The sequence below is a fragment of the Salvelinus fontinalis genome, chromosome 1, assembly GCF_029448725.1.
Source record: "Salvelinus fontinalis isolate EN_2023a chromosome 1, ASM2944872v1, whole genome shotgun sequence".
Classification (NCBI taxonomy): domain Eukaryota; kingdom Metazoa; phylum Chordata; class Actinopteri; order Salmoniformes; family Salmonidae; genus Salvelinus; species Salvelinus fontinalis.
The window spans coordinates 45,787,468-45,804,958 of record NC_074665.1 but is presented as its reverse complement, the minus strand read 5'-3'; the positions used below and the strand labels follow the sequence as shown (position 1 = coordinate 45,804,958).

The 17,491-nt window shown below is 41.5% G+C and overlaps 1 protein-coding gene across 1 annotated transcript; it reads left to right on the top strand.

Annotated features, from left to right (window-relative positions):
• The first annotated feature begins 433 nt into the window (after window positions 1–433).
• Window positions 434–15,439, top strand: LOC129855641 (leucine-rich repeat-containing protein 4B-like). Its single transcript, XM_055923523.1, has 3 exons — window positions 434–881; window positions 9,368–9,970; window positions 10,101–15,439. The coding sequence occupies exons 2-3, from the start codon at window positions 9,728–9,730 to the stop codon at window positions 12,114–12,116; spliced, it is 2,259 nt and encodes a 752-aa protein (XP_055779498.1). The 5' UTR covers window positions 434–881; window positions 9,368–9,727; the 3' UTR covers window positions 12,117–15,439.
• The last annotated feature ends 2,052 nt before the right edge of the window (window positions 15,440–17,491 follow it).

Below are 17,491 nucleotides of genomic sequence, written 5' to 3'. Positions count from 1 at the left end.
TTTGCCCAAAGGCCCAGTGGCAATATGCTCACTCACTCTGAGATGCAATTGGCAACCAGCAATATCTTGATCTCAAAGCCACTAAGCACACTGCAGCGAAACCTCATGCAACTTTTCCTGAAATGTACCGAATCAATCAATTAATCGAGCAATAGAGTGCTGAGTCATATCAAACACTTAACACTCTGTGACCACTGTCCGTAGCCCACCATAGATCTATCTAGGTTCCCTCAAACCCACTGGACCTGATATCCCACTCACCCTACAAACATAGGTTATAGTAGGGCCTGCACAACGATTGCAAAGACCATGAGGATATTGTAGTGCATTAGCGCCATATGTCTTGGAATACATGGCGAGTTTCTTGACCATGGCCCTCCATCATAAATGGCTGGTCTTCTGTGATCCATGTTGAGAGCTTACGCTGTCTTCGTGGCATTCAGCTGCAGACCTACGGAATGTGCGTATACTGCCGCTTATGCTGGAGCGCAAAAATACACTGCCCAACGGGAGCCGTCGCGTTTGCTGCCTGCGCGCGTCTCCAAGGATAAGAAGACGCTTGGATGCATCCAATCCGGATTTCGTTTTTATTTCAACTAAATACCGCTTTATATATTGTAACGTTAACGTTTCTTCACCTTTTTTCATGGTGTGTGTGGATTCTGCTTATATTGAACGTGCTATCGGTGTATGAAGTCCCTGTTGCGTTGCTGCTGCGGAAGACAAGAACAAGACCCGAACTCACAGCCGTGGAAGCGAGCGAATCAATTTAGAGAAGAGAAAATGAGAAAGAGATAGAGAGGTTGGGGGACTGACGAAAGGAGAGGGATCGAAAGGAGCAGAAAACGTCGACCTCACGCCGCAGCAATTGAAACAGAAAGGTATGAGTCTATTGCACATAGCCTAATACTGGTAGAAACGTCTGAAAAGACAGCCGTAGTCAACCTATTTCTTATTTTGGTTTGTTTCTGCGGATATCAGGTGGCGACATTACTGTTTTATTAGCTAAAATAGCGAAGTATAAATGGATACACGGCATAATTAGTAGGTTCCAATTAACGTTAGACATTTTGAAAATCAAAGCTGATGTGTTGAAATGATCTTGTGTTGAAATGTATTCTTAAGATCATTTCAACCCTAAAAGCTGTTGAAATCATATTGTCACCATATGTAAGCCTATTTTGTAGTAATATACCTTCATAACGTTAAATATCATTATTCTTGTTGCAATTGTGTAGTTGTCATTATTCCACATTCAAAGAGACAGTCGATGCAAGCCATTTTGTAATGCAGCATGTGCCGAATTTGGCCTATTCTAAGAATTTCAATTGCGTTTCCATAGAAGGTGCGCCGTAGCGCGAGGCCAGCTGCATTAATGAAATTGTATGTTAATTTATATTCACTAGGGTTTATTGTGCTTTGGACATACATTGAGAATAGATTAAACCTATTTGTCATATAAATTCATTGGAAATGATCTAATTCGACTGTTAATTCCAATGTTTAGACTCTCCATTTTATGCTGTAAAATGTCAGACCAATTAAGGAGGAAAAAAATATCTCCTGCAATTGAAGTGTTTGAAGCACCATTTTGACCTACCTAATTTCCCCAATAGGCTAACATTCTGATTTCCACTATTTTGAATATAGCCTCCTCCTAACAGGAAGCCCACGTCCAACAACTCCGAATCAATTTAGTGTTGTCATAGTTACAGTAGGCCTAGACGTTAGCGCTGTTGCAGCTTTGTGTTAATCTCAGACCAGCTGTAAATATCAGGCCTAATTTAGCGTGGTATTGGGTACTAGGGGGTAACTAGCCCCCCCTAAAGAACAATGTCTAATTGCTGACACAAAAAAGCAACGGTTTGGGAAATAAATGGTATTTGGATGAATGCCATGCGTAGGCGAATAAACTATAAAGGGTAATAAATGGCTACAGTTGAGTTTTTTCATGAAATGTTGTTTTTAGAAAAGGGCTGTTTTTGTTAAAGTGCCGGTGGCCAGTTACCCCGGTAGAAGATCATGGAATAGGGTTTCACAAAAGTGTGTTAAAATCCATTTAATCAGTTGTATTTAGAAATTCTTTACTACGTAATACTTCAAAGCTATGTCCAGTTGTCTAATTTTAATTGTTTAAATCAACTATGGGGCGAAGGGTGTTGCACATGCCACCATTAATAGCCGCACTATGAGGAGATTTGATGTAAAGTCCCTCCTTTTAACTCACCTGCACATACATTTTCTTTGCTGTTCCTTTTCCATACAATCCATGACGTACAATTGAACTAAATATTATTTGAATAATGCAAGATTTGAAATCCCAGCAGTCTTTAAAATTACATTTAAGAGCAAAAGGTTTTCAATCTTTGTTTTTAATTCATAAAAATAAATATTCATTGGAATGGAATATAACTAATAACATTAAATAACATTTGAATATAACATTTAATAACAACAACAATAATTTACCTAATTAACTCAGTGTAACATTGATATGGCAACTCTCTTATGCTCTATTATTGCACGATTCTAATTTGTACAAAGGTCACAAATAAAGATATCCCCAGTAAAATTGAAGCACAACTCGTGAGCCCACCTGCTACACTGCTCACACCTAATCCAGTCCCCACCTGTGACTGAAAACAAAGGGATGCTGTGCAAAATAGCTGAAAGGCTATAAAGTAACATTAACTGCAAAGCAATCAGTCACTAGTGGAAACATTTACAACTGCAATTAAGTTACGTTATCTTTGTATGTATTCTACCTTTGATGATTTGGTAGTAAGGTTGCTAGCTAGCACTCCTAGCAGCTAATGCTAACTAGGTGGGGGGGGGGGCGGGGGGGGGGGGGTGCCCCCAACACACTCATCCAACATATTACTGCTTTACAAAAAAATGATCTACATGTTTCTCTCTAAACACGTGGATAATTCATCTTAAGGCTTTCCTTTTTGTATATTTAAAAAACAACTATAAATCTAACTTCATTGGAGTATATCTACAACTTTTTCAGATTTTCAAAACATTTGATAAATTTACCAGAAAATCGTTTTGTTGAAATATCTCCAAAAGTTGTGATGACACAGAGGATATTTTGTTGTTGAGCAAGAGCAGTGGCAGCCACGGAAAGAGTTGGGAACCCTACAGGAACTCTATTTATGCTCAAGTAGCCTTTAGCCCGAGGATATTGAAAGCCACACAAAGCCACAATTGGTAACACTTTACTGTGACTTTACTAGAGTGCTGTGCTTTATAACTTGTTATAACCATATAAGCTATGAGCCTTTATAATGTCTTATAATAAGGCTTATAATAGTCTTATGTTAGGCCTATGTCTCTATTATGTATCAACATTTCAACTTACTCAAAATGGCTGTTATTTATTCAGGATCATTTTGCCACTATTATAATAGTCTACATTATACACTCGACAATGCATTATAACTGCATCATAATGGACATTATAGTTGCAGGCTATTGAAGTCAATTGAAACCGCTGGCTAGTTAAGTAAAGTGTTACCCCACTATTCACCTCAACAGATCCAAAGAATAAACCATTGTTAGACAGTGATTACACAATAATCATGTGTTGGTGTAACATTTGGCCAGCAGGTTGCAGATCATTTGTTTCTTCACGACTGAACGCTTTCTTCTCCCAGAACTGATTGTGTGTAGTCGATCAATATCTACATGTGTGCAACTGCAACCAGCTCTTGACATGAGACAAATTCATTGCATCAGTGTAAAGACTAGTGTATGGGGGAAAGGAGTAAGAAGAGCCTATGTCACATGGGAATGAAACCGGAGCCATGTTATATGAACATAATGTAATGTTCTGTATTTGCGACAGGAAATAAAAGAAAAAGGCTACAGACGACTCAACCTTTTCTTCCACTGAAGGTGGAATGTGTGGTATAGGGTAACTCAAGAGTTCGCAGTGTGTTTTTTCCCCCAGTGCTTTTTAGCGTAGCCCAAGATAGGCTAAAGCCACCTCCCTAACAGAAGTTCACTCTGTTGAAGGGAGTAAAGGGCTAGGAGATTCAGTAAAACAAGTAAATCAAATAATAAGGCACACATTTGTGTCAGTTCGCTGGTCTTATTGTGATAGACACATTGAATTGAGAGGAAATGTTATGATTTGCCATGCCTTAGTAGACTGTAGGTAGCCAACGTTCACCTACAATAAGAGAATGTGCACTATAGAATTGCATTGTTGCAGATGCCTGCCTCCACAGTGCACAGCCTGTATGAGAGAGTCTGAAAATAAGAGATACTGTACATCCATGGACAACACTATGTGTTCTGTTTTGATGGCTTTGGATTGAGTCTTAGTAAAGAGCAATCATTTCCCCATGCAGCCATGAGCTCATAAACTCGCTTTACAACGGTGCGTCCCTCTGTTGTCTTGTAAGACCCAACATACACTTCTTATGTAATAAAAATGTACTTTTGCTGATCAAGATCGCCACAATAAAAGAGAACATTTTCACAATGATGGACAAGTCCAACACTGGTTGATTCAACGTTGTTTCCACATCATTTCAATGAAATGACATTGAACCGACGTGGAATAGACGTTGAACTGACGTCAGTGCCCAGTGGGCATAATCTCAGAGATATCATTCTGGAGTGTAGGCCCCACATTTAAAAAAAAATGTAATTTCAATTTAAATGTAACATTTATTTAACTAGGCAAATCAGTTAAGAACAAATTCTTATTTACAATGATGGCCACATAGATCGTGAAGGGACCTCCGGGGCACATATTTAATATATTCCCCTCCCCCAATGCGACTGTCCATTGCAAAGACCGGTAAACTATCTAATGCCCAGTGACACAACAATCATTTGTCTCAACGTTGAAATTATAGTGGAGAATCATGGATTTAAACGTTACTTTGGTGTGTACAAGTGTTTGTGTGTGCGTGTTTGCGTGAGTGTGTGTGTACGTGTGAGGTCGGGTAAAGAACATTTCCACAGACCTATATTTAGGTTATTCTCCATCATAAGCTTCTTAAAGGTCCAATGCAGTCATTTTTATTTCAATATTAAATCATTTCTGGGTAACAATGAAGTACCTTTCTGTGATTGTTAAAATGGTAAAAAAAAAATTAAAAAAATAGCTTCCTTAGCAAAGAGCAATTTCTCAAGCAAGAATTTTGCCAGGACTGTCTATGAGTGGTTTGAGTGGGATGGGGGAAAGTGAAAATGTCCTGTTATTTGCAGAGATGTTTGGAACTGTCTTTCTTATTGGTCAATTAACTAATTTACTGCATGGTGATGTCACCATGGAAGGCCAAAACTCCATCCCACCAAAACAGGCTGAAATTTCAGGTGGTCTTTTCAAACAGCTCTTACACTAAAAGGGCATTATCATCATTTTCACAATTTTACAGTATTATTCCAACCTCATAGTGTGGAAATATATATAAAACACAGGAAATCAAGTTTTTTACTACACTGGGCCCTTTAATGGCTGCATTAAGATTTCAGCAATATTTTAACACCCATTGATGTGGATCTAATCTGCAGCCTATGCGCACATTAGGATTCATGAAGAGTTTGTTTCCCTACGCTCTTATCGTGAGACGCAGGGGTTGGCTTTAGTGTGTTCAATGTGTGCAACGTATATGTTTGAGGGATCATCTCTGGATCAGGTACTTTGACATTGTGGTATGGGAAGTTTGTGTATTTTTCCTTTATTTATGTTAAGTTCGGTCTAAAGATATCGTGGACTCACTTAGGCTACTCAATCATTTCAATAGGTAGGCCTAGTTCTAGTACTAGAGCTGTAAACCACCAGCCAGATATTTCAGATTGGTTTAGAACATTTGTAAAGCATAACTTTTTAATGACCCCTTTGTCAGAGAAAGAAACATGCCATGTCTAGTGAGCAAGTATGGGCTGTTGACATGCAGGCACCCGACAGTGTAACATAGCGTACAGAACCCTAAAAAGCTTTTGACTTACACTCAGTGGCCAGTTTATTAGGTACACAAATCTAGTACCGGGGCAGACCCCTCCTTGCCTCCAGAAAAGCCTGAATTCTTCGGGGCATGGAAACGTTGCTCAATTGGTGTCAAGGGACCTAACGTGTGCCAGGAAAGCATTCCCCACACCATTACAACACCGGCACCAGCCTGTACTGTTGACACCAGGCAGGAAGGGGCCATGGACTCATGCTGCTTACGCCAAATCCTGACTCCGCCATCAGCATGACGCAACAGAAACTGGATTTCGTTGGACCAGACAATGTTTTTCAACTCCTCAATTGTCCAGTGTTGGTGATCGCATGCTCACTGGAGCTGCTTCTTATCGTTTTTAGCTGATTGGAGTGGAACCCGATGTGGCCGTCTGCTGAAAAAGCCCATCCGTGACAATGATCGACGAGTTGTGCGTTCTGAGAGGTTGTTCTGCACGCCACTGTTGTAATGCAATGTTATTTCCCTGTTTGTGGCCCGCCTGTTAGCTTGCACGATTCTTGCCATTCTCCGTCCACCTCTCTCAACAACGAGCTGTTTTCGCCCACAGGACGGACGCTGACTGGATGTTTTGTGTTTGTCACACCATTCTCTGTAAACCCTAGACACTGTCACACGCGAAAACCCCAGGAGGCCGGCCGTTTCTGAGAAACTGGAACCAGTGCACCTGGCACCAACGATCATACCGCTCTCAAAGTCAATTAGGTTTCTCGTTTTGCCCGTTTTAACGTTCAATCGAACAGTAATCAAATGCCTCGATGCCTGTCTGCCTTCTTTATGTAGCAAGCCACGGTCACTGTCTGTAGGAGCAAACTATTTTCGGGAATGGGGTGGTTTACCTAATATACTGGCCACTGAATGTAGGTGTTAAATGAGTGAAAAATGAGACACTGATTGGTTGAAAATGACGCCCATACAGTAAAGCTGCTACAGTAGGTATATCTACAGCGTGGGATAAATTCATTTGACTTATTACGTTTATTTAGTCAGGGACAACGTACAAGAAAAACATACGTCTCAGATGTGTTGCATCAGATTTAGCTAACAGCTACTTACGTCTGCAGTCCCCGGGCATAAACATGAAAACATTATATACAGAAGGACAACATACATTCATCAGATTTTTAAGAAACAGAAGTTAGGACACACAGACACATTTAAATACAGAGGTCAAGACATGCCACATAAAAGTGAATGCGCATATTTCTGTTGCACCTAATAATATTCAAATCGAAATCAGGATAGGGCACTGGGCAGTGAAACACAAGATGGTGTGTGAGCCGGTTGCCACAGCAACCGGGTTTCTAGGACCGCATGCATCCATGGCACTGCGTAGGAAAGAGGATGTTTTGGGGTTACAATCTGACTATTTACCAGAGAGGTATGATATAGATGGATATACAAGAATTTGAGCACAGGTAGCTTTAGTTTGAACAACAGGGCCTTGAACCACATGTAGTATTGTATTGAGGTTCTGATAAGGGTCTCCATATTTGTCGGTCTTAAAGGGACAGTACAGGGTAGTGTGTGGGAAGGAGGATGAAGGAAAGGGAAAGGGGGATACCTAGTCAGTTGTTCAACTGAATGTATTCAACTGAAATGTGTCTTCCGCATTTAACCCAACCCCTCTGAATCAGAGATGAGAGTGGGATCCCATGTTTGTATACATCCTAAGATAACTATGTTAGCTATTTTACTTCCCAATTTGTAGAAGCAGAAATTGTCAGAAATGACCATGTAAAAATGATATGGTAAACTGGTAATCAGCAATAACCTATAAATTACTTGTTTGTGTCTTCATAAGACAATTCTTTTCAAATGTGGTACGTGTACATCATGAGTAGCCTGATGGTATCACACTAGAGATACAAGGGTTGAGTTGCTTAATGTAAAACACGTTCACCGTGAAATGGACTACTGAAATTATACAGTCGCAAGGCTAGGGGGTACAAGTTTAACCCGGGTTCTTTCACCCCAATCAAACCCTGAAGGGCTATTGGAGGATGCAGACCAGTCAGGAGGGATGCCGAAAGCTGAGTTACAGATGTAAGATCTCCATTTTCGTTGCTGAGAAATGCAAACATGGAATGTATTCAAGGTTTATAAAGGCTTCTAAAGTTTGTCATTTCAAACTTAAGAATTTCAAGATTTGCTGATACCAAAAATGTATCAACCCATACAAAAAAAATCCATCAATCATAATCCACATAATAATTCAAATTTCCTGTTGCTGCAGGATTCATTTCCTGCTGTAGCAAACTGGCTCAAATTATGATCCAGCATCTGTACACTTGGTTGCGGAAGTACCCCTCAACATCACAAAACATACCCTCCAGTTCCTTGTAATCAATAGAACTGATTGTGACTCAATTAATATCTGTCTTGCAGATCATTAGGGCTAGGTCACCATAAATTTGATGTCGGGAAACTTTAAGCTGTTTCCACCATGTAGCAGTAGTTGTGTAACAGTGATTCTAAAAACAAGTTATACCTCATTAAATAGAATAGCAAACTGACAGTTCAACGCTTGCTTGTTATAGTCTTTTAGAGTGATGTTGGCATGTGTTCATGTTTATTCTTTACACAAATACCTTTTCTCCAGTCCAAATACATTACAGTGTGTATGATTATGCTCATAAATAACAAAGGTGTTTCGTTTTTTTCTCTCATCGTCGAGTAATGAATCATACTCTAAAGTCTACTTCATACTTTGCTCTAGGCCTGTGGTTTCTTTGAGTTGTGACACACCTGAGCTATTGAGTTAAAAAAAAAATATATATATTTTGTGATCCACTTTTTGAGCAAACTCAGAGTATCAAGCCTTGACTAAAATGTTTCCCCTCGACCTATGAAGGATTACATTTACATGATTTATTTATATTGTCAATGGCACACAAGGTCCAACCGAAACTTGACTTCCACTTGTGGGGGGTTAACTGCCTTGCTCAAGAGCAGAATGACAGACTTTCCCCCTTGTCGGAGCTGGGATTCAAACTGGCAACCTTTCGGTTACTTGCCCAACGCTCTAACTGCTAGGCCACCTGCCACCTTTAGTAAATAGTAGGTGACTCACCAGTAAGCTCTAGAGCCTAATTTATGAGAACCAATGCTTTAGTGTAAACCTGAAAGCTGACATGCTTTCCAAACATGTTATGTATTGACCATCAATCTTGCAATTGCGTTAAAAGTCCAACATGATTCGATGTTTCAGTGCCCACAGAGATTTCACAATGCTTCTACAGTTACAGAACTCATGCTTTGTGAGGTTGTCTGATCCCTCTTTCTTTCTCTCTCTCTCTCTCTCTCTCTCTCTCTCGCTCTCTCTCTCTCTCTCTCTCTCTCTCTCTCTCTCTCTCTCTCGCTCTCTCTCTTCCTCCCCTATACAGTGAGGAGCATCTACCATCCACAGAGATACGCCTATCAAGAGCAGATTCACCAAACATCTACTTTGTTGTTCTAATAATTGTCATGGGATCTACAAATACATAATTCCCTAAAAAGCTGTGCTGAAAATTAGACGGCATTTTATATTTACACTGACATTAACATAGTCAATTGAGGAAATATAAATGATAAATCAAGAGAACATTTAATATCTAACAGTTCTTCACAGTTATTAAAAATACTTGAAAGAGAACAATAGAATGGATTGGTAAAATGAACAACAAGGGAACCACTTAATTGTCTTGTATCAGAGGGGACTTATTAACATATTAGGACTAGGGGTGGGTCATGACCCATTTGCCATGCGTGTTGTCATGGTGACCAGCCCCTCCACCCCTTCCTCCCTCCTCTGGTTGGTCCAGCTTTTACTGTGGCTCCACCACCATGGACCTCAGGTAACAGAGGCTGCGCCCCCATGTCCAAACCCCTGTAGCTGCTCCAATCAGGCAAGCCGAGTCATCTGTACAAGGAAGAGTTTGGTGGAAGTACCGGACAGTATTTCTGTGAACACAAGATACCTTAACCTACAAGAGAACACGATTGAGGTAATTATGCCTTTCTCTCATTACGTTTACCTACAATCCATACATGTACGCATATGAAAAGAGTATGCTTTATGGCAGAGCCGTTTCATATGGCTACAATGTACCAACATGTATTTATCTCTCTTAACAGGTGATAAAGTCTGACACATTCAAGCACCTGCGGCATTTGGAAATCCTGCAGCTTTCCAAGAACCACATCCGACAAATCGAGGTGGGCGCTTTCAATGGCCTGCCTAACCTCAATACCCTGGAGCTCTTCGACAACCGCCTCACGCTGGTACCGTCGCAGGCCTTTGAGTACCTCAGCAAGCTGCGGGAGCTCTGGCTACGGAACAACCCCATCGAGACACTGCCGGCGTACGCTTTCCACCGCGTTCCCTCCCTGCGCCGCCTTGACCTGGGCGAACTACGGAAGTTGGACTACATCTCTGAGGCCGCCTTCGAGGGCCTGTTCAACTTGCGTTTCCTGAACCTGGGCATGTGCGGTCTGAAGGAAATCCCCAACCTCACACCCTTGGTCCGACTGGAGGAGCTAGAGCTGTCTGGGAACCAGCTGGGGAATGTCCGGCCCGGCTCGTTCCAAGGCCTGGTGTCGCTGCGCAAACTGTGGCTAATGCACTCCAAGGTGACGGTCATTGAGCGCAATGCCTTCGACGACCTGAAGAACCTGGAGGAACTCAACCTGTCCCACAACACCTTGCACTCGCTGCCCCACGATCTCTTCACCCCGCTGCACCAGTTGGAGCGGGTGCACCTCAACCACAACCCCTGGGTGTGCAACTGCGATGTCCTGTGGCTTAGCTGGTGGCTGAAGGAGACGGTGCCCAGTAACACAACATGCTGTGCCCGCTGCCACGCGCCCCCAGGCCTGAAGGGCCGGTACATTGGTGAGCTGGACCAGAGCCACTTCACATGCTACGCTCCCGTCATTGTAGAGCCACCCACTGACCTCAATGTCACAGAGGGCATGGCTGCCGAGCTGAAGTGTCGCACTGGCACCTCCATGACGTCTGTCAACTGGCTCACCCCAAATGGCACCCTCATGACGCATGGGTCGTACCGCGTCAGGATCTCAGTCCTTCACGATGGAACCCTGAATTTCACCAATGTGACTGTGCAGGACACGGGCCAATACACCTGCATGGTGACCAACTCCGCCGGCAACACTACGGCAACCGCAGTGCTCAACGTGTCTACCTCCGACTCCAGCAACCCTTTCAGCTACTTCACCACCGTCACTGTGGAAACCGTGGAAACTAACAATGGGGAGGATTCCGCTGCAAGGCAGTACATCAACGAAACCTACGTACCGCCAGATTACCTGGGTCCCACTGTTTCAGGAGGGGTACTGGGTAAAGGCAGGGCTGGATTCACCATATCGCCATCTCGCTCATCTCTCTCCTCTCTGTCACCGCGAGCCACCAGAGCCACTGAAAAGGCAGTCACAGTGTCGATAATGGAGGTCACAAACATCCCTGGCCTGGACGACGTGATGAAGACCACCAAGATCATCATTGGCTGCTTCGTGGCCATCACCTTCATGGCGGCCGTGATGCTGGTGGTCTTCTACAAGCTTAGGAAGCAGCACCAGCTGCACAAGCACCATGGCCCCACACGCGCCATCGAGATCATCAACGTGGAGGATGAGATGGGTGCCGGGGCCGGCAGCGGCATCTCAGGGGGATCGACCATGCAATCTGGGTGCGGAGGAGACGGAACCTTGAGGATGCATCATCCGGAAATAGTCAACCTTCCCAACATCGGGCGATCAGAGCATCTTAACCATTACTACAAGGCCAATCATTTCAACAACAACGTGATGGGTTTGAGCATTGGGACAGGGGCAGGCATCAGTACTCTAAGCAACAAGAACAACCCACCCCCACTGAACCAGCAAGGCCAGGATATCCCCATCTCCTGTACACAGGTTCCAATCTCCTCAGCCACTTTCCAGACCATGTCCGGAAATGGCGCCAACACCAACCCTCTTTCTGTTTCCCCACCTCTGCCGATGTCCCTCCCCATGTCCCCCATGGGATTACACGGATCGATCAAGGGTTTCATGAGCCAGAACCAGAATCCACAAATGGAGCCTCTTTTGTTCAAGGGAAACTCAAAGGAAAACGTTCAAGAGACTCAAATCTGAAAAAAAAGAGTGAGGAGAGAGAGAGTGCAAGGGAAAGACAGAGAGGGGATTGATGGCCTCTTTACGTGCTGAACGATTAAACACTACAGTGCATTGACATTACACCAGGAGAGTGGATAGACTGACACTGCAATACACAAACACATAGACTGGTCAGCGACAGTGTACTTAGCCAAGGATTACCACAATGGGCTACTTGTGTTTGTAGTAACGATCACGGCAATGGAGTTCAAAAACGAACATCGCTACAATGTAAATCTGTGTCAAAGCAAATGTTTCTTGGAGTTTCTACGAGTTGTATTCACATAGAAGAAACGTCTTTCCAAGTACTGTAGCTCAATCCCCCAAGTTGTGGTTGGCCAGTAAGTCAAGACTTAAGTCACGCACAGCACTGACCACATTGACGTTTGGAGACATTGCAGGGGGAAAAATGCTAGAGACATTGCTTTCACAGAAAATACTTGTGCAAGACACTATCTCATATGAACTCAATAGTCTCCCCTTGAGGCTTTAGGTAGGCAGAAATGGAAGGACAAACGGTACATACAGTACAGTACAGTACAAACTACTGTGAAAATCCCACAGATACATAAATATATTTTCATTTGAATATGTTACATTGCAGACTCTAACGCAGAGATATTTTGGAGGATGTACGAGCTGTAGTAGTTTGTTTTGTGAATAATCAGGGGCGGTGATTGTGAAGGTTGATTATACGATACATATGTTTTGAGTTTGGCTACTCCTCGAATACATAAGGGCTCAATTGCAACACTCATTGTGAATCTATGAATTTGGCTGCCATGAATACTGAAGAATGGTCGGAGAGTTCCCCCAGTTTTCTGTTTGGCGAGCTGTTTTTCCTGTGTTTCACTCCCTCAACCGTGACGATAACTGGACACTTCTGTTCTTGTTTGTTTTTGAGAATATATTCCATATGTTCCAGCAGGCTACTTGATTATTCAAATGAGAGCTCCAGATGCCAGCATATACGTGTACCATCAGCAAATTTAGGTGAAATAACAAAACACATCAACAGTGAGCTAATACCTTGCAAAGACTTGTATGGGAAATGTTGACAAAGTGTAACTCGATCAGTAGCAAGATATGTGCTATAAGTGGTGAATTTGATATGAACTTCTTTCTCATGGTGACCATTTTGATGCCACATAACGCTGTCATAAGGGTGATTAAATGCCTGTCTTTGCAATGGCATTCAGTGGGTGGATTCGACCACATTCTTTGGTTTAGTGGAACAGAAATGTATGATAATAGTATTTGGTTGTATGACAATTGTACGAACCATCTTTTTACGGTGTACCTTTCATGTGTTAATACCATTTAAAGCTTTGTGCATTTAAACTATGTCTTCAATTATTTTTGTTTAGTTTGATATAATGTGTACAGTTGTCTAGCCATGTATCATTCACATGAAATAAATAAATCATATATCGAGGTCTGGGCGGTCAATGGAAACCAACTGAAAACATGCAGTAGAGTGATCAGTAGGCTACATATTTCAATCTAGGTTGAACCTATATGGTATACGATACTCCCATTAGTCATCTTGGTAATCATATTATGATGTCTGTTCTTTTAATATCTCAAGACCGGCTTTTAGTCATTCTTATGAGGGAGTTACATTGGCATTAAAAGGCTGCTTCAAATGACACAGAATCCCGTTTGTCTCCTTAACCCCAAGGAAGTGATGTGAATCAACACGGAAAACTGATATGAAAATGGTTGTTGCAATTGAGAGCAAACTGAACACGCCAACTCCATTCAGGTGAAAGACGACTGAGATTTGACGGGTGTGATGGTAACGCTACCCGCATACGTCTTTGTGTATGTGGAGGTGATCTTGCACCAACATGCTGCTCTGTGTAATTTGCAAACCACTCAACAATCGCTATTGCTGCACCCCTCTCCTGGCGGTGCTGCATACATTTTCAGTGCTTGAGTGGGTGGGGAAGGCTGGTTCTTCTGATCTCGTTGTTATACTCCCGTAACGAGTGCATCGTTTTTTTTTAATAGGAAATAATGATTCTGATAATGATCAAGACAACCACGATAATAATAACATTAATAACAATATGATCAATTCTGATAGAATTTGTGATAATATCTCTCGTACATTTACATCTGGATTTATTAAGTTAGTTTGATCAGTATTAAGATATGAAAGGAACATACCGAACATACCAATAACAGGGCAGAATTACTTGTCGATGCAATTTGTCAGCTCTCAATGTCGCTCAGTTTATGTGTTGCCTGTAGTCTTTCTGAGATGAGACGGGCAAAACGACCGACCAACCAAGGAACTATTAGTGAGTTGTAAAGCAAGCTTTTCCCTGATGTTTTACACACATTTTCAGTAATTATGGCACTCCTCCTCAAAAGGAGTGAAGTAGGATGCTGATATAGTATTTTATGGCCCGGCAGAGAGTTCAACTGTTTCCCTACTGAGACGCTACTAGAATATAAATGAAGACTAAAAACTCCAACATATGGCTGCACTGTTGATGACAGTTGATGTGCTACATTTGGTAACTGTGCTGTCAGATTTCAAAGAGCATATTAAGTACCTCCTGAATATGCTAGTAGAACAAGAAAGTCCTTTCTTGGAATTATAATATTTGGCCATGTTTGATGATCAATATCAATATTGTAGCATCACTGTTGTTACGATTGTACCATTGGAGAAACAAATCTATTATTTAAGCCATATTACTATTAACATTATTATGTTATTATTGTTATTATTATTATAATTATCCTAATTATCAACCATCCTGTTACACCCTGAAGATAGTGGTGTGGTGAATTTGATGGAAGTATTATTACACAACAGGAAGTATTATACAGTTACTACTAAGTCATGCCCCGGGTAACAACATCAGAAGAGAACACATGAACTTTGACAACTATGTCTTCTTCACTCTACTTCACAGAAGAAGAAGATGATGGCCTTTTGCAACAGATGGCATACTGAGTGTGTTGTTTGTCCCACCTCTTGTTACAGCTGGATGCTACAGCGCAGATGCCATTTCTTTTGGTGTTTGGAGCAAAAATGGGATAAATTACACAGAATGTGGATTACTATTACTTCAGCCAGAAAATTGTGAGAAAATAATGGAATACTGTATTCTAAACCACAAACTGACCTTTTGGTACAAGATTCCATTTGATAAACAGAACAAGAAACTGAACTAGGTTGTTGTTTGGAAAGCTTTTTAATGATGTGAAATACATGAAGATGAAGCTATAGAAAACATATAGATTTCCTTAAATGCAAAATAATAAAAGTGTCATTTTTGTGTTCATTTGTTGACATTTTTTTCCACAAGTGTTGGTTGTATCTCAAGTGTAATATTATTAATATGGTCATTGTCAATGTACTGTCATCTGTATAAATCATAAACCCAGGGATACAAAATGGTGGAGTAGATGGTTTGAAACACTGTACTATTTTTCTATAACTTTGGCCAAATCAATACATATGGTATTTACACTTCTATGATTGTCATACAATGACTGAGAGGTATTGTACGTTGCTGTCTATGCCAGTTTGGCTTAAATTTCTGCTCGCTGTAAATCATATTTCACATACAGAACTATTCAACACACATAGTTCCGATTCAGTTGTTGTTTTCTCATCTTGGGCACCGTGTACTACACACGTTTTGACATTTAAGCCGGGGTTACATGATGATACATTAAGTTATGGCGTGGATTTGATAAAACAAAAATGAAATTCATTCTGAAAAATATAAATTATTCTGTGTGTTTTGTCATTTTTCTTTTTCTATTTTAAGAAGAAAAGGGAGTTAGTACTTCATTGACCACTAGTACGGTGCCCATATTAGGTCAGAGACACATCCATGGAAGTTGTGTCAGAGTTAGCAGGGGTTTATGTCAGAGTCACTTGGAGTTGATATCATTGTCGCTTGGAATTAAGTGTCCTAATATGGACACCGTAGACAGGTGTGAGTCACTGCTGTGGACTTGTCTGAATCTTACACTGCAGTATGGCTTAATGACATTGGGCTATGAAAGTACACTCTTAATCAATGCATGAGTGGAAGTCATTGCAAGTTTGTTTAACCACACATGAGTAGGTGCTCTTTCTTGTTGTGATGTTGCTAGCTTGCTAGCATGTTGAGGTGTACAGCAAGTACCAAGGTAATAATACTTGAGGTGGCCTGACATACTGTCTTCATAATATTTACATAGGAGTGACAAAAAGGTCTACCATCTGTCAGGGTGCACATCATACCGTAAAGATATTTATCTTTAAAGTATTTTACAAAAAATGACGTTAGATGGATTTTACCCTTGATTCATCTAGATCAGGTATTTCCAAACTGGGGTGCCAGGGATACGCGCAATGCCGTCGGGGATATGCCAAATAAAAATTTTATTCAATTTCTTTTAAAATTCTAATAATTTCTTCACGTTTTCAAACAGTACATTTACATTTTCCAACGGGGCTATACATTTGGGTGAGGTTTTGTTTCTTGCCTGAGTATCCTCGTTTCACTGGCAAAAATTCAATTCAACCATCTAGTGTTCAGCGAAATAACAACACAATGTCAAATACAGGTAGCCTAGTCAAATAATTAAAATCCAATCAAATTTACCGTTACTCTCTTGCAGGAAACCTTCACTCTTGCGCAGACATTTAGAAACAAAACATGACAATTTGAAAAATAATCCAAGGGAGTTTTTTGGTGAGCTACCGAGTGTCTAGGACAGGCAAGCCCCATACTAATGTGGAGGACTTAATTTATCCTGCTGCCGCGGATATGGCTGGGACAATGCTGGGGGAAAAGGCCCAAAAAACTATACAGACAATGCCATCATCAAACAGCACTGTTTCACGACACATCAGTGACATGGCAGGAGATGTTTTAAAACAATTACTGCTTCGCATACAAGCCAGTGAATTATATGCGTTACAGCTGAATGAGTCAACAGCCGTAGCGGGCCTGGCACAGCTCCTGGTATATGTCCGTTACGTTAATGGGGGTGTCAATTAAGGAAGACATCCTCTTCTGCAAACCATTGGAAACCAGGACAACATGAGAGGATATTTTTAAAGTACTGGACAGCTTTTTGACATCAAATGGACTGGTGGTCAAGATGTGTTGGTATCTGTACTGATGGGGCAAAGCCATGACAGGGAGACATAGTGGAGTGGTAACGCACGTGCAAGCAGTTGCTCCCGACGTCACTTGGGTACACTACAGCATCCACCGAGAGGCTCTTGCTGCCATGGGAATGCCTGACAGCTTAAAATATGTTTTGGTCACTACAGTGAAAATGGTTAACTTTGTTAAAGCAAGGCCCCTGAACTCTCGTGTATTCTCTGCATT